This window comes from Sturnira hondurensis, unplaced genomic scaffold (genome assembly GCF_014824575.4).
Source record: "Sturnira hondurensis isolate 20B ecotype Veracruz unplaced genomic scaffold, ASM1482457v3 Scaffold0021214, whole genome shotgun sequence".
NCBI classification, from domain to species: domain Eukaryota; kingdom Metazoa; phylum Chordata; class Mammalia; order Chiroptera; family Phyllostomidae; genus Sturnira; species Sturnira hondurensis.
In genome coordinates, this window is record NW_028093845.1 from 9,299,988 (window position 1) to 9,325,352 (window position 25,365).

The window sequence follows — 25,365 nt, forward strand, 5'->3', positions numbered from 1 at the left end:
GCTACCTATGCAGAGGGCATCAGTCCTATCAGAAACTGCCAGACTTTTAGTTTAAGCCAGAGTTTTAAATATGAGGTCTTTGCTCACCATTGGGTGGAAATATCACAAGAATTCATAGAATGGGCAATACTTTGATTTTAGGAAGGAGGTAGAAAAAAATGGCTAGATTTGAAAAACAATGAAAGTTTACTGAAAATTTTCCAGCCAAAGTAAAAAAATAACCTTTATTAAATTTAAAACACCAAGAAATTCATGGTATCTTCATTGGTTCAAAAGGAGATAATTATTTCTAATAATATACAATTTTAAATTACCTTTCTTGAAAGGTTGTACTAACTTGTAGCTTTATATATTCATTTGTCATTTGTTGGTTAATTCTTGACTATATATAGTATTCTTATCATTTATAGCATTATCATTTCAATTAAAGTAGCCTTGTGTGTTTAAACTGATAAGTTTATCATCTGGTTTTGCAACAGAGTATCTATTATATTTTTTCTATAAAAACAAACTTTTGACCACAATATGGCCAGAAATGCCAAAGAATAAAAAAATTGGGGGGGTATGTAATTGTTGAAATACATTTTACCATATTGAAGTGTACATATAGTCCTGTTGAAATGACCATGTGTACATTTTATAGTCACTGCAGTATTTAAGGGCTTACCTCACCACAAGAAATATTGCCTTTAACTTCTTTATAAAATAATTTTCCTTTTCTTAGATTACTTTTTCATGCATATTAAGTTACAGTAAACCAAAAGATGGTATGAAGACTGCTTTTAATTTAACAATTTTAAAATAGAATATATCTAAGATAAATATTACAGTAATTTATCTATTGCATTATGTCCTAAGTTTAGTTGTAATTGCTATTATGATTAACAGATTTTTGTATATAAAATAATTGGATTTTCTCATAAAATTCTATATTTGTTCATGCTGAATTTGTGTTCAGAATCTACAACTCTAGTCAGGTCTTAAATGAAATGAAAAATTAGTTTATCCTGAAATGCTTTTATTTTAAATGAGAAAATATGAAAAAAATGGTTCTGACCAATTTAGCATTATGGAAAGATCTATCTAGATTTATCTGCTCGTATTCCATAATGTGTGGTATGTATTATAAATGTAAAGTGCAACTTGGGATCTCTGTCTTTGGGTTGGTTGTGCATGCATACAAGCGCTCTGACTTCATTAAAAACAGAATCTCTTCATTTACATGAAAGAAGTTTGAAATTCAGCTAAATACATTATGGACATTGAAACTTCTGTATTTATATTCTTATAAGAATCGTCTGAGATGGTTTATAGTGTAGTAAAATAAATGATGAGATAATAGAAAGCAATTGACGTCCTTCCTTTATTATAAGATTCTAGATAGTCTTCTAACTTCACAGCTAAAACTTTGAATTTCCCTTCACTTGAAATGTGTGAATTATATTAAAATAAAAATGGTTGGCTAATGCATGACTTTAGCTGAGTATTCTACAAGATGTAAATCACAGTAATAACAGCTAATACCACAAACACATAAGAGCTCACTACCTTGTCCTTGGCTCAGTAACCATGAGAGAGAGAGATCTCCAGACTTTCTTCCACAGGGATTCACTGAAGCTTCCAGACATAATACTTTGGTCATTATATGACATTTTTTGGTTATGCAGTGATGGAAGTTATGGGAGAATTCCCCAAATAACAAAGAATACCTGAGCAAACATGGTAGCACTTCATTGTGTAAGGAAAAGGGTAAGAGTGAGAGAGAAGAGTAGTGAGGTAGCACCCACATTCAAGATAAGACTGGACCTTGGGAAGATAGAGTTCGGGATGAAAATGTCAATCGGACTGTGACCTCTAAGCCACCATCTGGCTCTACTCGGAGTCTCAGCTGCCATTGAAAGCTGAGCATAGCGTTGTGTGTGGAATGGCGGCTCCATCGCATTCCTCAGGGAAGGTATACAAACCCCACCCTTAGCCGCGCGGAGAGGAGCTTATAGAAACCAATACACAGTAGCACTGCCCACCTCTGCGACACACATTGCCACACTGAGCCCTTTTTGACCCAGAAATCACTGATGTGAGAGTGATTCACTTACTGTTACCTCCATCTCTTCTGCCTCACTTCAGTGAGTTTAAACTGTGAAAATTTCCCAGTTACTTGGCTTGAAATGCATGAGTTCTTATTCATCTAGGGTTATATAAGCACATCATGCTTTATGAACAACACGTTGCTAAGCCTCACAATTTTAATCACTCCTAAATCTCTGTTGTAGAAAGTCCTCTGGTAATGTTAAGAGTTATGTACAGGTTTCTAACTTACCTAACTCAGGAGGTAAGCAAGAATTTGGGCACCTGTTACCAGCTGAAAAATCAATCAGAAATAAGGCCATAGAATTGCAGAGCCAAAGTGAACATATCTACTCCAGCCCCTTCCTTTTATACATGACATAATTGAAGGCTAGAGAAATGAAATATCTCTAAAATGTTACTGTACATCAAAGGGAAAACTACTCTCTTGACAGAAATTCAGCTTACACATAATTTTTCAGGGACACATCTGTGAAAACTTGCCTAAAATCCATAATCTCTGAAAAAACCTATCTCCACTATTCTTTTGTTTCATATTGATGTACGTTCTCTCTCTTTCATTTGAGGGAGGAAAATCTCTCTCTGTTGTGAGAGCTACATTATGCAGCTTCCACAGCGTGACAGTTTTATTTCAAACTCCATTTTAGATGCTATATTTCTACATCAGAAATAGCAACCTCTCCCTATTTCCTCTAAAAACGAGGGAGAAATAAAAATAGTAACATGCCACTGAAACAATTCATTATTTTAAATCTATGAATAAATACATCTTTGCAGACTGATAGTTTTTGAAGGTAGTTTTTCTTTAATATTCCTATGAGATAGTAGTTAATGTCTGTCTGTGCCATTTGCAAAAGCCTGTCCCTCCTCGTATATGACCTTGAAATATCTAGCACTAAAAAAGAAGAGTTATTTATTGTAGACTTGTGGGAAAATAAGAATTGATAGATATTCCCCTAAACAATCTCAACTTTATGTATTTCAAGTCTTGTTAATATTTTACATAATGTAAGATTTTTCTCAGAAGACTGTGGATGTGCCTGCTAAAATGAAGATTCCATCCTGCTATTTTTTTCCTTTTTCTTCAGACTGTTTACTCTTTCTCATGACTTAAACTGTAATTTCTATGCTGATAATTTCAAGCACGTGACCCTTTAGCCGTGACCTCCCCTGTGACTTTTGTTGGTAGCCTCTATTGTTTCATAGGGTATTAGAAGAGCCTTTTTGTCTCAACATAGGGACACCATCACTGAGCCTCCTCTTACAACTGTATTGTATAGCAAACATTTTAGGTCCTTCTCTGGGAGATACAAAAAATATATAAGAAATTTAAGCTATTGATGTGCCCAGCTCTGTGCTGTCATCTGTATGTTTATACTGATCCAGCCCCTGTCCTAGAAACATCACATATCACATGAAAAAAATCTTTGGCATTTATTTTTGCAAGTTGTCCTCAAGAAAAGGTGTTTATTTATTGTGTTAAAATATGGTTAGCCCTGTGATGTTACCTGCCTCATAAACATGCCTAATTTTTTATAAGATTTTATTTATATATTAATTTCTGTATGTATTTTAGAGAAAGGAGAAGGGAGGGAGAAAGAAAGGAAGAGAGTGTGAGAAACATCAGTTAGTTGCCTCTCTAATGCCCCCAACTGGTGGCTTGGCCTGCAGTCCAGGCATGTGTCCTGACTGGGAATTGAACTGGTAACCTTTTGGTTTGTGGTACAATGCCCACCCAACCCACTGAGCCACAAACAGTCAGGTCGTAAGCATGCCTACTTTTGCTTTGTACACATTCTGATTCACATTCCACTTCTCCTTTAGAAGTTTGTATTCCAGTTAGTGTTCCAATTATAATTACTTGGTGAAATTTAGTAGTCTTTTAAAAATATTTGGTTTTTTTTTAACTTTTTTTATTGTTCAAGTACAGTTCTCTCCATATTCCCCCTACAACCAACTCCCCCAACCCTTAAAATATTGTTTTACTGAAAACTCAGAGCTCTCTCTGTAGGAAATGTATAGCAATGTATCTCACTTCTGTGCTGCCTTATTTTAGGTTCTTAAATTTCAAAGTAGGTATTTACCAAATGCTACTTTGCTTGCAAAGTGAAGAGATTACAAATGGAGTCAAAGAACCTGTTCTGTAGACATTCTGAGATCACCCCATGCCTTAGAAAACCCTGGGAAGTTTGATGTACCCGGCTCTGTGCTGTCACCTGCATGCTTCCATTGTTCATACTCATGCTCTTTTATATTGAGGTTTTCAATATTTATTCCCAGCCACTGCAAATATGTTTCAGAATCCTTCATTTCCAAAAAGCCTTGGAGAGGCTAATATTTTTTTAAGATTTTTCTCTTACTCTCCCACCTACACCTAAACACACACACCACACAGCAGCATTTTATATGAAAACTGCTTTTATCCATATGGAAGGGTGTCTGTCATTGGTTTTTAATCTGATAATATGTGTACATTATACATCTGATCATATAGAGAGCTGTTTCTGAATGCAGGATAAAAATATATTACTCTTAAAAAGTAACAAAATTACTGCTAAGAAAACCAGCAGCCACTTAGGTGTTAATCTACTAAATCACTTTTCACTATTTTATATTAAACTAGGAAAAATATAATTATGTAGTGATGATGATAACTTTACATTTGTGTTGGTAAAAGTTTGGAAAAGTATATTAAATGTTTTCATGTAATTCATAGGACCTTTTTTCTGAATTCTTCATACATTTGATAAAGAGGGGGGAAATATCAGTTTATTCAAATATTTCTTCATGCAAAAGGCAGAGTCCTTACCAATGAAACATTTCAGTAAACCTCAGAATCTTTATCCATTCATCTATATTGCCATTTGTATGTCACATTTTTAAGCTTGAGTGTGTGAAAGCCTGCCCTACTTCCTGATATCTTTTTATAACTATTAATTTTATCTGAATATAAGAATAGTAGTGATTTGATTGTTTTCCTTTAACATCACTACATGTTATCCAGTGCCACATTTACCTCGAATGTGCCCGATTACCTGTGATGCTGAACATAGCAGTGGATTTATAGTTTATGAAGTATTTAAGAGAGTTATATAATAATGATGCTAGTTGAAAAAGTCATACATTTTATAAATGTTTAAATTTTACAAAATAACTTGTACTTAATGAATAAAACTTAAACACAGAAAAGTATTAAGAATATATACTTTAATACTTTAAAAAAGTATTTTAATACTTTAAAATACTTTTTTAAAGTATTAAGAAAGTATTAATACTTTCTTAAAAGTATTAAGAAAACAAATGAATTCATCATCATCACTCATATGCCGCCACTCATACAATCCCTATCTATCATTTATATACATACATATATATATACATATATATATATATGAAACTATACAAGGTCTATGCAGAAGGTATCCAGCCATGTAATATGAAAAATAGAGACATTTATTGAATAAAATGCAAAATATAAGAAACATTGTACTTAAGACAATGACTCCTCAGTCCCCTTCAAAGTAGGCACATTGGGACGGCACACGGTTCTCCCAGTCTCCATCAGTTGCCCTGTCATATTTTCTTGAACTTCATCGATGGTCTGAAATCTCTTCCTTTCAAAGATGGTTTTAGTTTTTGGAAAAGCCAGAAGTCACAGGGCACCAAATCTGGGCTGTAGGGTGTCTGAGTCACCTGAGTGATTTGATGTTTTGCCAAAGAGCATGATGCATGAGTGGGTGTGTCGTCTTGATGAAGCTGCCAATCATCCGCTGCCTTGAGCTGCGGCCTTCTCAATGATTCAGTAGTTTCAGTGGAGGAATGAATGTTCAAGCTTAACACAAAGTTTGATGCAGATTTGTTGTTCTACTGGCTCAGTCATTTTGAGTGGACAGCCACACAGTATACCTGCTCTCTCAATGGCTTCTACTGCCCCCACTGACTAGTAGAGTGAAGTCATCATTGTTCACACATGTGCATTCTGGTCCACTCTCCTTGGCCACCAGGTTACATTGATATCATGCAAACAATTCTCGTATTAACAATGGCGAGACTTTTCCTAGACAGACTATATATATACATACATATATATAATATACACACACATCTATACACATACACATATATATATGGAGAGGGAGAGAGATTTCCTTATGATATATATATTCCCAAACTGGTGTCATAGTAAATTTTAAATTTATAATTTTTAGGGTCTTTCTCTACATGATAGTATATTCTGAATATTTTTCCTATTAAAAAATGTTTCTTTCTAAAATATGATTTTAATAGATAAAATACTATTTCTTTACATAAATTTGACACCATTTCTTTATCCTATCCCTTTTTTACCAGTTGTATTAGATTTTCATGATTATTTTTTATTTTCTTAGAAAGTTATATCATCTAGAAATAAAAATAATTTATTTTTCCAATATTTATACCCTTTATTTTTATTGTCTCCATAGCAACTGCCATACCTATAATAAATAATATTGCTTATACCTGTAATACATTTGTGCATTTTCATTTTACTAAGTCTGCCTCTGTGGTTAATCATTAAGTAGAATATCAAATATTTGAGTTAAAGAACATCTGTCTTAACATCCTTTATCATTCTAATTAAATTTCCTTCTGATATGTATTTACCATGAGTTTTTCTGTTTCTAAAATTGGGATTAAATGTGAAGTTTTTAATATATGTCCTTATGTCACCTATAGTGATGATTACATACTTTCTGTCCTTTAACTAATTAAAGATGATGAATCATTTTTTAAATTGTCATAATGTTAAACCGTCCTTCATTCCTGGAATCTCTACTTTGTCATCGTATGTTATTATTAAATAGCTATTGCATTTGGTTTTCTACTTTTGAGATTTTTTAAAAATCTCTACTCATACGGAATATTGATGAAAATGTATGTGTGTGTGTATATTTTGTGCTCTCTTTATCAGATTTACGTATTAGGTTGAGGTAGCTTCATGAAATGACCTGGGGTACTTTTCAGTGTTTTCTTTGCCTTAGAACAGTTACTACATCATAAGGATTCCCTAGTTTTTGAAAATGGCATAAAATTGTTTAGAGGTGGGAAATGTATTTGGCATCTTTTTTCAAAGTAATCATTTAAAAACTTAAAAATTTTACTTGTATTCACTGTCTACTCAGATTTCCTATGACCTTTGAATACACGCACACACACACACACACAGTCTCTTCAACTTAGCACAGGCCTGTTGATTTACAGGCATATACAGATTTTTTGCTCATTTGGAAATAATAGAATCAATATTTTAATAATTGAATAATATAGAATTGTATATAGTATTGTATTATTTTCAAGTATTTTACATGCTTATATTTTTCATTTACATATAATTAGAAGTGAAAAACCAAAGGAATATACAACTGTATTTGAACAACAATAAAAATAATTAATTATAAAAAAATCAAGTTACCTTTGGTGACATTCAAAAAAAGAAAAAGAATATAAAAATGTATTTGTTTATATTTTTCTTATTTCTGATCATGCATGCACAAATACAGTTCATATACAGATTGTCTCGCTTTATTGATTTTCTGGAAACATCAACTTTAGTATTTGACTACTTTTTCTCTATTGGTGTGTTTATTATCATTAAACTTTTTTCCTGTTTTCCTAAGAATTACAAATGTTTAATATCCACCTAAATTCATTCAATTAATTAGAGTATATTTTGCAAACGTTATGTAATAGCAACTATTGTCTTCAATTTTTCAGGTAAGGAAAGGGAAGGCGACCGTGAGAAATGATTGAGGTAGATACAGATTCCCATGTTCTCAGCTGGCCACCACAGTGCTCAGAGGCTAGAGTCCATCCGATGATTTGCCGTCCCTCAAGACTTCATCTGGACATAAGATAGATTTTGCTCTCTAGCATTATTTAACCATATTTCATTTATTCATTTAGTGATTTACTATTCACTCATTCAGAATAGCTATTGATTGCTTTGTGCATACCTTGTACTAGCTTTACAGATAAAAATATGAAAGACATGGAAACTGCACACCCCATAGCACAATATTACTCAGGAAAAGTGATAGAAGATCTATAAATATTATTCATTTATAGTCAATGAATATTTTAATACCTTTTTGTGCCTGGTAATATACTGGGTCCTGGGGAGGAAAGAGGTGAAAAGCCGTGTTCTTTGTCCTTGAGGAGCTGTCTAATGGGAAGAAAAAAAATCCTGTTATAATAACCAGGTGTACCAGATACCTGTGGGGACACAAAAGAGAAACTAAAAACTAAATCTGTGAGGAGTTAAAAATAAAGGTTCCTATCACAAAGATAGTAACGTTTCATCTGACACCTGGAAAGTAAGCAGTAGTTCATTAGATGAACAAAGTATGGCATCTAAGCAGAGGTAACACTATGTGCAAAGGTACAGTGGTATGAAAAAGCAAATAGTCTGCTAAAACCAAAGCATAAAATACAAGGTAGTGAAGGGTGGGAAAACCGGTAAAACAGTATGTGAGACACCATTCTAAAATACTTCATGGAGATGAAGAAATTGTAGGAGAGGTTCCATATCATTCCCAAAGTCACATACTGATAACTGGGTGGCCAAAATTTGGGTCCAGGTATCTGACTTCAAAGCCTAGAGCCTATGGTCTCCTGCCTACTACACACAGGGATGACTTTGTAATGGGATTTATGTGCTATAGTGAGGAATTTGGATTGAATTCTCTCATTGTCAAGGAACCATTCAGTGTTTTTAATTATGAAAGTTATATGATAAGAGTTTTCTTTTTGACACAAATGGCATTTGGAAGATGTGTTAGAAGGGATGACTTTAGGTAAAGAGGGAAGCCAAGAAAAAAGGAATGGAGAGAGAGGTGACAACTTCTATAGTTCACACAAGGGACAATGAAGTGAGACAGGACTATGAATTGGAATAGATTCAAGAGATATTATGGTGAAATTGGGGCTATGTTAGATGGGAATGAGGAATAAGGAAGAATGAGTCAGTGATGTTCTAGATTTCTGTCTCGGGTAACTAGGTTGAAGTTAGTTTCTGGATTCATGACAGAAAATGTGAAAAATGTTCTGGATACCAACCCTGCATTCATATGTTAAAAATGCCTCATTAGTTATTTAAGAGGCTTTATATATGAAACATAAGTGTATACAGTTACGCCCCTAAGGTTGCTGGTGGCATATACAACATAAAAGTAAACAGGTACACTCTCATTAAAAGTCTACAATTTCAGACTCTTAGCAGACATGACAGAGTCATTCTCCCAAGTTTAATGAACATAGCAAAATGCCTTTCTTATCACCAAAATGTGCTTGCTTGGTTAATATTATCACTAATACATTTACATAGCCATTCAGAGAGCCCAATCTGCTGAAAGATGGTTTTTTCAGTAAAACTGCTAATAAGTTCTCAAACTGATTTCTAATACTTGGACATCTATGCTTTAATATGCTTTGTATATGAAGGTTCTTGGACAGAATTGATAATTAATAGATGATTTCAGAGTTGTTATTTAGTTGTCCTAAATTCTTCTACATTGTCCATAAACAAAGTCCCATATTCGAAATCATACACAGGACAGTGCCAATACCCATGATACTAAGTGAGAAAAAAAGTTGTACAGAGGAAGTTTTATTTTTATGCCTCTAAGTGAAAATTATACAATGAGTAGTAAAATTTCATGCAAAACTGTGCAGTTAAAGAAAAACTACATTCTGTATTTTTTTCTTTTTTTAAATGTATTTTATTGATTATGCTGTTACAGTTGTCCCATCCCCCCCTTTATTCCCCTCCTCCCTGCATTCCCCTACCCACACCCCCCACTTAGTTCATGTCCATGTGTCATACTTATAAGTTCTTTGGCTTCTCCATTTCCCATACTATTCTTAACCTCACCCTGTTTATTTTGTGCCTGTAAATTATGTTTCTTATTCCCAGTACCTTTTCCCCCATTCACCTCCCTCCCCTTCCCAACTGATAACCCTCCATGTGATCTCCACTTCTGTGATTCTGTTCCTGTTCTAGTTGTTTGCTTAGTTTGTTTTTATTTTTTATATTCAGTTGTTGATAGTTGTGAGTTTGTTGTCATTTTACTGTTCGTATTTTTAATCTTCTTTTTCTTAGATCTAAGTCCCTTTAACATTTCATATAATAAGGGCTTGGTGATGATGAGCTCCTTTAACTTAACCTTATCTGGGAAATGCTTTGTCTGCCTTTCCGTTCTAAATGAGAGCTTTGCTGGATAATCTTGGATCGAGGTCCTTTCATTTCATGGCTTGGAATACTTCTTTCCAGCCCCTTCTTATCTGTAAGGTTTCTTTTGAGAAATCAGCTGATAGTCTTATGGGGCCTCCTTTGTAGGTAACTCTCTCCTTTTCTCTTGCTGCTTTTAAGATTCTCTGCTTATCTTTAATTTTAGTAATGTAATTATGATGTGCCTTGGTGTGTGCTTCCTTGGATCCAATTTCTCTATGACTCCTGCTAGAGAATTTTTATAAGTTTATTTGAGCCAAATAGATGGCAGTTGCCGGGAAGCAGAATCTCAACAGATTGAAAAAAAATGTTCCAGAGCATGACACTTTTGCACCTTATTTTATACATTGAAATCAAAGTAGAAGGCATAAGAAGGGTTACATGAAATTTATTGGTGGTCATCAGTTTAGGGAGACAGGAGAAAGCAAAGCAGAGAACTCTCTGAGAGTGAGTATAGAATAAAAGCAGATAGACACATATTTCCTTTACATTGGTGGGTATAGGACAGTTAACAGTATTTAGAGCACATACAAGTGGTGTGCTGGGGAACAAGTTAACAACGAGGGGTTCCATGATCTGGTGGGAGGTTGTGCTCTGAAAGGTCTGGAAAAAGGTGGATTACCCAGATATTTCAAAGATGTGTCATCATAGATGCAAAAAGACCATAGACAGGTTCAGTTAAGGTAAAGATTGACCTTTGTCAAGGAAGATACTTGCCTAGGACATGCCTACCTGCTGTGACTTGCTTTTAGTTAGGCATTGTTATGTTCACGCAATCAATCCTGTGTGGTTACTTTAGGTCTCTGAGCTTGTGTGGCCTTTTTTCACCCATAGCTCTCAGTTTGGTTTACTATCCAAAAAGCATTATGTTGCTCTTTATTCATTTCTGACAATCTAATTTCCAGTCAACCATTTATATGTAATATAAATTAGGGTATAAAAGTTGAATGCATATATTAGAACTAGTATCTTTAATTAGTATGAGTACTGAGTTACATTACATTGCAATTTCTCATATTACCAGCGCTTGTAATTAATGCAATTCATAACAACTATAATTATACTTAAAGAAAAGTGAATGTACTTAAAAGAGCAGCCTTTAAAGATGCACAGTACTTTCATAAGATTCTCATCTGTTTCTATCACATTTGAACCACGAGCTTGTGGTAGACAAGAGTAATGTTTTCCTGTATGTGTGACAAATAAAAAAGTAAACCCCAGCAGTGAGGAATACAGTCACACAGTGGACTATGAAATGGTTTCCTGTTCTCCTATATAACTATAGTGATTGATACTCAGATATTTTATACTGACTCTAGTTTGTCTCTTTGCATTATTCTCAATATTTGTGTTATTTGTGCATTTCTTTCAGTCAAGAGAAGCCATCCCATTAAATGACCTAAAGTCAGAAGTTTCACCCAGGATTTCAGCAGAGGACCTGATTGACTTGTGTGAGCTCACAGTGACCGGCCACTTCAAAACACCCACCAAGAAGACAAAGTCCAGTAAACCAAAGCTCCTGGTCGTGGACATCCGGAACAGTGAAGAGTATCCTTTGCACATGCGCTTTGAGGGTGGCGCTGCCTTCTTTAAAGGGCATGTGGTTAAAAACAATGAACGTATCTGGGAGTCCTCTGAATTCAAACAGCTGAGTAACTCTTGTACTAGGTTCCAGAATAGACTTGTATAACATTTCATAAGATAATGTTACATACCAGAGACCTTAAAATGTTTTCCAAACAAAACCAGAACGTTGGGATATTTTCTTGTGTTTCGTGTTTCTCTGGTGTGTATTGCTGTTCTTGGGGCATTTGAATCCTTCCTGTTCTAGATGAAATTTTGGTAAAGATGAGGAGTATTTACCTGGTCTTCCTCATAGGCTAGAGAGTTTGCCAGCTCTCAACATTAAACTTGCATTTATTATGTTTCAAAATATCAGCAGCTTATGGAAAACATGTTAAAGTATTTTCTACTGACATTAAATGTACCATAATTTCTGGCGATTTTGCTTGGCATTAAAGTATAAATAGGTACAAAATAGTAACCGTTCAATCTTTCTCCTTATATTTTTATCATCTGTTAGATTTTTCAACGTTTTTTAAATAATCTCTTTTTTAAGTAATCTCTGGTTAAGAGAAACAAGTTATTTTAAATAAAATAAAGTTTTTCTTTGAAACAGTATATAAAATATAACAGAAGATGTTTTATAATTAATTTTTCCATAAGTTAACATGTATAGCATTTACTAACTATAAATGAGAATTATATGTAAATGAGGGTTACCAGGTTGGTGGTTTTATGTGCTAAAATTGGAATGTAATTTTCATATACATATTTTAATCACAGTTTTTGAAATGAAATTCAAACCATACATTTACAGAATTCCAGAAGCAATTCATAGATTTGAGAGCCCACTAATTCAAATGACATATCCCCATCTCGTTGTGAAAAGTTACTTAAACGGTGAGACCCCTGAGTTTGGACCGGGTGTCCGTGTTCATGTCCCTGGTTGTTAGAGCTCCAGGGATGCGGGAAGTTCCTTAGCAGAGAAGGTGAGTGGCCTGACTCCCAAAAGAAGCATTGAATTCCAGTTGCCTGGTCAGGGAATCCCTGGTCTTGAAGTTCTTATCTGTGACCTTTAAGGGCATAAAATACTTTCAATTTTTACCTTTCAACTTATGTTTCTTTTGGTTGAACTTTAGTCATAGCCTCTAACAAAACCACCAAAAAGCGTTATAGTGTAGTACCTTATGTTAACTTTAGTTACTATTATAAAATAATTAAAATAGTTTGTGCATACATCACTCTTGTGATGTTTTCTTTCAAATAATTACCTATTTGAAATTTTCAAATGTACGCAATATGAAAGTAACATTTAATGCAAGGTGTTCCAAACCTCATAGCCTAATTTTTCAAATTGATACTGTCCTTATTTTCTTCGTGTTTCCTGCAAGCCTAAACATTGTTCTCGGATGAGTATGGATGAGTCACCTAACCAAGGAGTGCCTTTGTGTCGTCCCGCAACACGTGATTCACAGTGGTAACTAGGCAGAGACCTGGGTTGGTTGTTTTACTGTCTACAGCTGCAAGCTAAATGGAGAAAATCAGTATTTCTCTGTGCCCCTTGGTGGCGGGGGTGGGGGTAGGGACTGGTCAGAGAGAAAGAAGAAAAGAAAGTCACCCATCTTTCATGCCAAAGGATCCAACTTGGGAAATTTTTTAAATCCCCTTTGAAAGCCTACTTTAAAACCAAGGTATTTTTAAAGGTGGGTTGTTTATACTAACAGCATTTCTGACTTTTTCTCTCTTGCATCCTCTTATTTTGCCACTTATCTACTGGTACTTCTTTTCCACTTCTAAATAACAAATGTCGGTACCTGTGGATCATTTATGGTGCTCTGAAAGAATCCACAAGCTTAAACTCTTTGCCAAGAGTCACTAGTTGTCATTGGGTCTCTTCTAGTATCAAGAACAGTGAAGAATGGAGAGCCGTGGGTTCCAAGATCCCCTTTGACTGAGGTGTCTAAACTGGCCTCCCAACGCTGAAAAACTCACAGACATTTCAGAATCTCTTTCATTGCATTTGATCATATGCAGAAATAAATAACATGTCTTTCTTACTCTAATCTTACAGTCTGTTCTCAAGTAGTTAAAGGCAGGGAGAAAGTTGTGCATAGTAATGAAGGTTCATAAATTTGTTTCTTCAGATTAATGTGTTAGAATGTGATATTTGATTTTTAGATATCATTAATAGCAACCAACAAATATTACTCTCTATAGTGCTATGGATATTTTTAAGGAGAAGGTATATATAGTTCTATTCACTAGATTGCTTTTACTATTAAGAATATGGAACATTAAAATATTTTATTTGGAAAATAAATGAACACTAAAGGTAATATGTATTAAGTGCCAAATGAGTGGTACAAACAATGCACCAGCAAGCAAGTAATCGCTGGTTAAGAGAAGGAAGGTGTGGATAGTGCTCGTGGCGTTTTAATCTCTGTAGCCCCAGCAGCAGAGTGGCACTTAGACAGTTCCCAGGAAGCACAGATGTAAGGAAAGAGGCAGGGTGGCAGACACAGGGCCCTACGCTGCCATACCTGTACCTTCAAAGTTATAACACAGAGAGACCGTTGGCAACAGGTAAGCCCTTTTGCACTCTGCAAGTGATCCAGTGACTTCCAAGGCCTTTCTTCCTTTAAACCCAGATGCAAGACTATTTATAAGAAGTCAGGAGAATCCAAATTTAGAGCTAGAAGCGTTTATTTAACCTAACATTCTTTCATTCAGCACATACAGACTGGCTGTCTTAGTATATGCTAGCCTGGAATTAGTATACTAGATTTTCAGGATTTGTTCTGAACAAATGACAAATTCCTTGCAGTCATAGAAATTATATTTTAATTGGAAAGATAGATAACTATATTGATCATATGATATTTAATAGCAGTAAGTACTATACATAAAAATAAAGCATGGCAAAGAACAGAGAAAGATAGTTTTATAAAGTACTCAGAGAAAGCCTCTGGGAAAAGGTGATATTTTAGCACAGCTGAATGATATAAAGAGGCAGCTATAAATGATACAGGGAGGAACATTCTAGGCAGAGGAAGTGTATGAGCAAAGACCCTGGTGTGTGAACATGCTTGGCTACTTTGGACCAGCAAGGAGACAAGTAAGAAACAGATGAAGTCAGAGGCTTCAAGTCAAGTCATGGAGATGGTGTGGTACAGTCAGAAATCTCCATACTGTGATTTACTAACATGCCATCAAGTCTGCAATACCTATCTATAATCACTAATTCCTGAAAATCCACAATTAGGGATTTATGCTGTTGACTTCAGACTTTTCACTACCCTGTTGAAAATGCAAATGTGTATGGTGCAGTGTTAGGCTTTACTGCAGCTGATTTCTAATAATAGCTACCATTAAGCTCTCACTGTGTGCCAAGCATGGTGCTAGCCCTAAGATGTAGATACTGTGAATATCTCTATTTTATTGATGAAGAAACTGAAGCTCAAAAAGACTAAGCAACTTAACCAAAGCCCAATAACTGGCGGTTGGTGGATCCAAGCTCCTGCCCCTTGTCTTTATGCAAGCAGCCCTTTGGTTCCTGCATAGGCTGTTAAGCATAAACACAACTGAAATAAAAGAATTCATATAAATTAATGACTGAATGAGACATCTATGGATTCAAAACTATATACATTTCTTCATATCTTACAGATAGCTATGACTTTCAGTGCTGAATATACAGGGCATCTAATCCCCAGTGAACAGCCTAGTGACAGTTGTCCTTATACAGACACAGTCACAGGTTCAAGGAACACTGAACATTTTAAAGTGTGGACAGTGAAGATGGAATCTGTGTGGGAGGAAGCATTAGAAATGTTTTTTTCCCTACTATAATGACAATTTATACTATTTAATCCATTCAAAAAATTTTTATTACATTTTCTCCAAAACTATCAACAAAATGCTTGTGTTTTAAAACTTAACAAATTAACGCTTGTTGGAATCCCCATAATATTTTTTAAATGAATCATTTTTATAGAATATCTCTTAATTCTCACTAAGGTAAATATTTTCAGTTAAACTCTGGGGTTTTTGTGACTTTACCTACCTGTTTAAGTAATGAATAGATACTTAATACTAACATTTTAAAGATAATTTTATATCTCTCTTGCCAACAAAATGTAGTTCTATACAGTGGGGGGGGGGGGGGGGGAGTAGCAACTCTCTGCCACCAAAGGAAAGGTCTGTTTTGCTTTTGTAGATTTTTAAACAGGAAAACTGTATGTAGTAGAATTCTTACACTTTCATCTGGGGTGAAAATTTTGCTTTTTGAATTTGTGCTTTCAGGAGATTAAAGTCTAAAATTAAGTTTCATCTCATCTTTTTTTTACCTCTGTAAAATAATTGAAATGATTGTTTATGAAGGGGATGAAGGCAATTTTACGCTTCAGCAAAATAAGTTACTGTATACCAGTGCACTTAAAGGACGATCTTACTGTCTACCCCCTTGACCCTTCCTTTGTATATAAGGAAGGAAAATCTTTTTTCTATATTCTTCTAAGCTCTTGGCTGGGGCCCCTGTAACAGAAGACAATTAACAAGATCAAAGCATACAAAATGTATTTAATAGAAGTTTTATGCAATGTGGGGACTTTTATAAGTAAATGAAGACCTGAACAAGTGCTTCAATCTGAGCGTTTTTATGCAGGTTCACTAAGGGCAAAAGTGATAGAGCTGCATGTGGTGGAACGAGGGGAAGCCTCCAACGCCTGTGCATTCAGCTTCCCTCAGGATGCCCCTGTCTAGGTGCTGAGAGTGTTCCTATCCTCTCGTATGGGGAAGGCACTCTCAGTTGCAGGTTTTATGACCTGATTCAGGGGAAGATCAGACGGTCCTTTCCGCACATGTCCTTTCTCAAATGCCTGCAGTTTAAAATATTCAGTAAGCCAAGATGTTCTATTTGGGGATAACATGTCCTAAGCCCCATCACCTGAAATTCTGTCAAAGCTTCAGTCATTGAGCTTGTAATATACGCATTCTCAATTAAAATACAAATGCCCTGCAAGGGGTAATATTTTAACCTATTATCAGTTTTTGTGACTGCAGGTGAAGAGGTGCATATCAGCAATCTGAGGAAAGTACCACTAACTTTGGTGGGTGCCAGTGAGGGTGGGGAGCACAGAAAAGGAGAGCTGGGGAGGCATGACAGACTTCAGCCCTGACAGCGAGGAATAATCCCAAATTTAGGATAATGAACCATAGAGATAATCTAGTCTTAATCCTCAATATTAGAGCCAAACAGCTTATATCAAAGAGGTTAAACAGCAATGTTTTTGTTGAAATCATATTTTTGTTTTTATAAGGAAAAAATATGAAATGTTAATCTATGTAACATTAAATCACCTAGATTATGTTTGTTCCATCAGTTATGTTTGTGCTTCGGTACAATACTGGGATTTCAGAACAAACAATATGTAATTACATATTTTAAAGAGGAATAGAAAATGTTTCCCATGTGGTGGCATAAATTCCATAAGTAATGTTGGTAGTTACAAAGATACACAGCCAAACTGTTCTTTCCTTGAGTAGTTCTATATTTTGAGTTTCGAATTTCGAGGAGCTCGTAGTCAGAGTGGTGTTAGGTAAACGAGGGGTCTCACTGCGAACAGATACTTGGAGGGAATGTCGCTCTCTTTTGCTTGAAGTCAGGGCTGTTTTTGCAGCTTTACTTGCAAAACTGTTACCTTTTACTTTATGTAGGAAGTTACGGGAAAGACCATCTCAGGCCTAAAAATTTTTTATGAAAAACACATAAACTCATTTGCTTTCATTATTATACCATGTGTTTCATCCTTAGGAATGCTAGTATTGTTCCTGTCTCTGTATCCTGAAGAATTATTTTTTTAATTTCTTCAGCATATCTAAGATATACTTGTGTGCAGAACAGGATAGATAATAAAGGAGGTCTCGTAAGGTGTTTTTTTCTTCATCCCATTTGTCTCTAGGTTCAAACCACCAGAATTAAAATTTCTACCTCATTGTATTTATTCCCTTATCTGAATGGATCTGGAATAATGTGGGCATATATGGCAGCCACTGCTGAGGAATGTCTCCTCTGTCTGGATTTTTAAAAATATTTTTTTTATTTATTTTTAGAGAGAGGGGAAGGGAAGGAGAAAGAGTGGGAGAGAAACATCAATGCGTGGTTGCCTCTCATGTGTCCCCTACTGGGGTCCTGGTCTACAACCCAGGCATGTGCCCTGACTGGGAATCAAACCAGCAACCCTTTGCTTCTCAGGCCTGTGCTCAATCCACTGAGCTACACCAGCCAGGGCCTCTGTCTGGATTAATAGTTAGCTGTGACCAGTCGATTTACTGCTGAAGAGCTCCCATTTGCTCTGAGACCCAGGTCCTGAGTGCCGTACAGTCTCATTTGATCAGCCAGTTAATCCTATTTGAGGACCTGCTTTGCCAATGAAGAAACAGAGTAAAATCAGAACCCCTGCCCACCAAGAGCTCACACTCTTGTGGCTAAGACAGACTTTAAATAGATAATTATAATACAGTGTGAAATGGTCTGTGTCTGAGGCACATCCAGGAGGCCATGGGAATGTAAGGATGGCCACCTAAGCCAGATGGTGCTTTAGATGGGTCTTGAAGGACAAGTAGAAGCTACCTGAGAAACAAGGGGGAGGGGACTTTTCAGACTGAAAACACCAACTGCCTGGCTGCGCAGGGAGGGTGGGGAGGACGCGTGCAGTGAATCACCAGGACCCTGCATGTGCGTGGCTGGGGCAGTTGCGATGTGGGGCTAGAGGAGACAAAGGCAGCCTCCTTAGAATGTCATGTAAGAAGTTTGGGTTTTGTTCCAAAGGCTGTAAGAAAATGTGAAAAAAAATTGATCAGGTAAATGGCATGCTCAGATTGGCATTTTAGAAAGATCAGTGCAGTGTAGAGGAAGGATGGGCAAGGACGTCCTGTGTGGGTGGGACTCGAAGGATGGAATCACCCAGAGACTGGATGTACATAAACATCCCTTTATATTCGCAGCACAAAGAGTGGGGACTATAGATGTGCCCTCAAATAATCCAGTTTTACTGGACCCTTTGCATTAGTACCTGTGCTGCAGGAAATCCAGGTAAATAATTTTTGTTGCTGTTTCTTTTCCTTTTCTTACACTGTGTATTGACAGGTAGCAGCACCACTAGTTCTGAAGGCACATTTGCCATTGACACAGTTCTAGGTTTGGCACAATTCTGAAACTTATTTACTCAGCAAATACGTAAGATGTATTCTAGGCACTGTATTCACCATTGCAGAGTTTCATAGATGAGGGAAAGACAGATCCTGTAAGTGGTCTGAAGTCTCAGTGGGAGGCAAGGACATTACTGAGTTTTATACCAGGTCGAGATGCTGCCATGAGACGTGTACGGATGCTGTGGGAAGAGAGACTTTCATAGAGGAAACACTCAGAAAAATGGGGAGAAAGTATTTAAGTAAAGACTACAGGAGCTAGGTAGAACATACACAGGAAACAGTATGTGATTCAGTTTCATTGGAAAGGAAGTAGTTAGGCCTATATTTGTGAGAGCTGAACTGAGAAATTTGGGCATTGTCTTGCAGGCTGCCATGGAATGTTGTTCAGCAGATTGAACAAGCTGTTGTTCTGTAATCATCAAAACTTTGGTTTTAAATTTTTAATCCAGTAAAATGGATTTCCAAGGGAAAAGTTGAGAGCTGGAGGAAACGGAAACTGCCGCAATAGTCTAAACTCCGGGTGGTGAGGATCTGAAGCCGGCAAGTGGCAACGGGAAGAGAGACAGGAGGATGGGATTTATTGTGCGGGAGAACGTCAGATGTTGCCATTGATGAGATGTCAGAACTGAACTTTTAGGCTGATTTGGTAGATGACGATGCCCTTCAGGGAAAGCAGCAATGGACTGAACAAGAACAAAATGACGCTATCTAAAGATACAGTGTTTACATCAATTAACGCTATTTAGTTGCATGATATAAAAGGAAACCATGGGTTTAATCTCATATTTCCTTATGGCTACCGATTGTCAAAGGGTTTAGCCTCTACTTTGGGCAGGCTCTATTTTACTAATTTTAATTAGTTAACATAGCAAACAAACAAGTTAACATAAAGGTGTGATAACTTCATAAGCAGTCTGGTGAAGTGCTAGTATGCTTTGTGTATAGAGGTATAACATCACTAAGTGTGGTTCACAATGAAAACGCGGTGTTCTTTTAGGATTTAGAAAAACACAAGATTGTTTCTAGTTAAATTTAGATCCATGAAATATTTTAAAGGAATTTAAAAATCTTTTTGTAAAGAAACTTTCTAGAATATGAACATTTACCTATATAATTTACCTGTACAATGTACCTATGTTATTCTTAGAACTGCTATTTATTCTGTCTGCTTGATTAAACTATGGTGCATGTACTGGCCGAATTGTTATGGAGACTGACTTAGACTAAGTACAGGAAAGTCTTCGTATTTCAGACACCTAGAAAACAGTGCACATCACTCTTAACTGTTCTAATAATCCAAATTTTGTCACGAAAAATTTAAAGTACTTTTTCTGATCTGTTTATACATTGGGCTACCAGATTTTGTTTAATGTGGAAATTTATCTTTATTACAAGCACACCCTTGAATGCTTTCGGTAATACCTGCCAAATGGAATTTTGAGTTAAGTAGGATGTTTGGGGGCTGGGGAACAGCTCACTGCAATAGGGTAAGGTCACCAGTTACCAGAGGAAAAATGCTTACTAGCATATATCACAGAGTGCTCTCAGGGTCCTAAACAGCTCTGTTCAAACACCTGGCCGGATGACTGCCATCATAACTAGATGCCTTTATGTTTTTATAGCTACTTTTATTCCACAGTCACCAAATTTCTAATGTGTGGCTGAACAAATTGTGTATAGAAGACACTCAAATGTTACTTAGCTTATCAAGCTTAATGTACCCTGAGCATTGTATTTTATCTTCATTTCTGATTAAGGAGAGAACCTGACTGGCTCAGCCTGCGTCAGATACCCCTTCACCCTCTCCCTCGTGACCCTGCTGTCACTCATGATTGTGGCAGGACCATCAGATACGAACACAACAGCCAAGACCCCCCCTCTCATCAGGTCCGCAGCTGAGCCCCTTTCAGCAAGAAAGCAGGGTGGTGGGGACCAAACATGTCTGCTAGAGTATTTGACCGAAATAAGTGTGTATTTCTTTTGCTATTGTAAAAACAAAATGTTCACAGTTGATAAGGGTGGTTTGATAAACAGAAACCCTCTGGCACCTGAGTCAGATGGGCAGATGTACATACATTCGCTGAAAATATTTGAGTTGTTAGGTTCTTTGTCATATCAAATATTTTCATTGTAAGGTGGGTTCTTACTGAAATAAAAGTACTGCCAGAGTAATTATATGCTGAGGACAAAGTCATTACTGGTCATGAGAACTGCAGTTGAGAATAATGAATAATTGTAAATATTGAGAAACTAGTGCTGATGAAATCCAAGGACACTCTGCCTGTGATCATAAATTGTGTCCATCCTAGAAGACTCTAACGAAACAGTGTACGCTGACATGCTAATGCTTCTCTCTCTCTTCTCATTTTCAGAACTTTTTATAGTCTTTTATTAATGCCAAATGCTTTTCTTTAAAGAAAAAATAAGGAAGGAGCTGCTTACTAAAAAAATTTAGGAATAAAGTATGTAGTCAAAATGTACCATTATTCTTGAGAATAGGAACCTCATATTTCTCCTGTCTCTATTCCATCACTTTCCCTAATTAACTCTTATTGGTTCTTCAAATTTTAACTCAGCCATCATGGACTTTCTCAGTGAAATCCTTCTCTGTCCTCCCCAAAAGGAGATATATCCTATCAAAGCATCGAATATATCTCCTTTAGAACAGTTTTTACAGGTGGTGTTTTGTTTATTTGAATAGTTATTTGATGAAAAATAAAATTTAAGAATCTCTTCCTCTATAGACTCTTATGAATAAACATCTTTTTAACTGTACTCTTTTTAATTGTACTTTTTAATAATGTAGAATGGTATATATGTGTATGTGTATTTAAGATCTTAAGATATTTCTAAATATTTTAAGCTAATATATGCTTTTCATTCCAAAATAAGAAGTTATAGTCAGTGAAAGCATCAGAACCCTCCTAAAGTACAAATATAATAAATGTCACTCACGTTAGAGACCATAACATTGAAAAGAGTGGAAATGTCAGGTAAGTTTGCTTGAGAAATGTGACCAGTGCTGGCGACCTTTAACGATTCTAAATAGAGTCTCATTTAGTAATGGCTTGGCCAGAGTAGATAGGCTTTTGCAGTATCAGATTACATCTGAGAATATCTGCCTGGCTGTATTACATTCAGAGCCTTAAAGTAATCATAGTGGTGATGAGCTTAAAGGCGTGATGACTATGCAGCCCGTGAGACTGCCATCGATTTGCCGCCTCCTGGCCACTTTACATCTTTGGCCAGTCGTCTTCCATTACAATTTCATATTTAACTCTTTTTTTTGCATATAGGTGCTTTATTTTATTTATATAAAATAATCATGTGAGCATGGGAGATGTTCAGAACTGTCAGAAGTTCAGAAATAAAACCAATGAATGACCAAAAGAATAATTAGTAAAAGTTCATTGTGCATACACCAAAAACAGTTTGCAAACCGAGAACCCGCAAACCAAAAACATCAGATAAGGCCCCGAGGCGTATTGTTATAAAGCCGCCTATCCAGTGTGAAGGCAGCGACTTTTATTGGTCACAGTATTAGAATTTTCTCAAATTCTAATTAGTGATTACCTTATATCAATTTGGGGGAACAATTTAAGTTTCACTGACATTAGCAAGAAGTGACTCAGGTCAAGTTAGCCTTATTTGTCTTGGAAAATAAGCTAAATTAACCTTTACTTTTATGACTAAACCAGTTTTATGTGCTGAGGGAATTTTCAAGTCTGGTCTCTGTTTGTGTTTGATTTTAGCGGCATTAGCTTCTAGGAATCAATTACCCCTCTCTCACAATCAAGTCTGCACACAAATAAATGTTTTCCTTAAACTTTCTGTCCCAGTTTTATTCGGGGTCACATTTCAGGAAGCATCAACATTCCGTTCAGTGCTGCCTTCACCACAGAGGGGGTGCTCACCCAGGGACCTTACACTGCCATGCTCCAGAGCTTCAAAGGGAAGGTCATTGTCATTGTGGGGAATCTGGCAAAGCACACGGCAGAGGTAAGTGTACTCAGAAATGTCATATGTGCAGAATGGGTTATTTGCCTGCCTACTATAACAGATTGTCTAAAAGTTTATTTCTTCAGGAGTGGGCTACATATCAAATGAACTTTCAAGATCTACCCTATTTTCTTAAATAGATGATTTGTCTGCCTTTTCTCAGTAAAAGGATGCAAATTTCTTCCTCGGTGTGCAGAATCGGGTTCAGTAGTAAGCTTAGAAAGATCCAAATGATAGCCTAATAGCCTAAGGTGTTCTTTAAAAAAACTACTTTCTGAAATTGCAAAGAAGAATCTTCAATTCTTTTCATTGGAGAAAAACACAAGATCTTGATTAGAGATTCTGAAAGCTCATGGTGGAATTTGTTGGATTCTGCAGTTTTATTTACTGTGGGCTCAAAGCTTTTTTTTTTTTTAAGATTTTATTTATTTATTTATCTTTAGAGGGGAAGGAGAGAGGGAGAGAAACATCAATGTATGGTTGCCTTTTGTGCGTCCCCTGCTGGGAGTTGGCCTGCAGGGAACTGGCCTGCAACCCAGGCATGTGCCCTGACTGGGAATTGAACCGCGATCCTCTNTTTATTTACTGTGGGCTCAAAGCTTTTTTTTTTTTTTAAGATTTTTTTTATTTATTTATCTTTAGAGGGGAAGGAGAGAGGGAGAGAAACATCAATGTATGGTTGCCTTTTGTGCGTCCCCTGCTGGGAGTTGGCCTGCAGGGAACTGGCCTGCAACCCAGGCATGTGCCCTGACTGGGAATTGAACCGCGATCCTCTGGTTCGCAGGCCCGAGCTCGATCCACTGAGCTACACCAGCCAGGGCTCAAAGCTTTTTGATGACAGAATTCAGTAAAGATATCATCGAACTCTCAGATAGGAGGAGTACATGACAGTAAAACGACTCTGCTGTCCCCTGGCTATGTTCTAAGCAAACTGAAAAATAAAACAAAGAATGTGAAGGTCAAAAATATACCCTGTTTTTTTAAAATTAAATATATTGGGGTAACATTGGTTAATAAAATTACTTGGGCTTCATGTGTACAATTCTATAATAATCATCTGTATGTTATATTGTGGTCATAAAGGGTAAAGTGGGTGAACTATATGGTAACAGAAGGAGGTTTGACTTTGGGTGGTAATTTTTTTAAAAACTTTATTTTTATAAAAGACAAGTTGGAGAACATAGTTTAGTATGAGCCAAAAGGGCTTGCTCACAAAGCCCCCAGAATCGGAGTGCGGCGTATCTGGGTGTAGGCAATGTTGAACTAGGACAGGCCCTTATTCCAAAGAGAGAAAGATGCTGCTGCTGGAAGTGGGGCAGAGGTAGTCTGTTCCCTGCAGGCAGCTTCTTTCCAAGAGAAAGGAGGACAAGACTGAGCCTTCCCAGGGGTACTGATCAAGTCACTCCCCTTCCTAGAGCAGAGTAAACGGAAGGACAGAAAGGAAGGTTGGTAATATACTTAGAAAAATGTCCTCCTCAAAGAATTTAGCAGTGGAGATACAATATTCCCCTCTAACATGCACACTCCTTTGTATCCGTGTAGACAGAAGAATCCAGTAATGCGATCACTGGAAATGTAGTCAGATGAGCACTGCAGTACCTTTGGTCACAGACCAGTTCTGTGTCACAAGCACAGGGCTAGTGGTAGCACTGGCTTTTGACACTAAGTGAAGGTCGTCTCTGATGATGAAGTTTCATTGACTGTGAGTTATAACTCATAAATCTCTGACTCCTCTTTTATGTAACTCTAGTGTCTGACAGGAATGATCTAAATACACTTATTTCAGAGAAAGTCAGCATAGTTGATGACTACTGTGCAGTTTTAAGTAAATGAGAACATCTTAGAACTGAAGCCGTGGTATGTAAGTCATTTTGATATAATTTGTTAAATAATAGTAAGTTTTAGTTTTCAGTACTCTTACTTGCGTATATGTGAATTTAAAGTACTAGTTTACATATGATGATAATATAAAAAGTCTTGCATTTAGAAGTAACTTCAACAAAATAATAGTAGACAGCTCTGATACTCCATTCCTCTGCAGAAACTTCAAGAACAAGTAGAAACTCTACCATGTTGAATAGAAGCTGCAAAGGCAGGCATACTTGTGTTCTTCTGACCTTAGGAGAAAAGCTTTCAGTCTTTCTCCATTGCTTTTTTTTTTTTAAGATTTTATTTATTTATTTATCTTTAGAGGGGAAGGAGAGAGGGAGAGAAACATCAATGTATGGTTGCCTTTT

At 36.3% G+C, this 25,365-nt stretch overlaps 1 protein-coding gene across 1 annotated transcript in view; it reads left to right on the forward strand.

Annotated features, from left to right (window-relative positions):
* Window positions 1-25,365, forward strand: part of TBCK (TBC1 domain containing kinase) — a 189,213-nt gene that overhangs the window by 143,047 nt on the left and 20,801 nt on the right. The window contains exons 24-25 of the mRNA XM_037031868.1: window positions 11,727-11,902; window positions 22,969-23,128. Of these exons, the coding sequence (XP_036887763.1) occupies window positions 11,727-11,902; window positions 22,969-23,128 (336 nt within the window). The remainder of the gene's footprint in view (window positions 1-11,726; window positions 11,903-22,968; window positions 23,129-25,365) is intronic.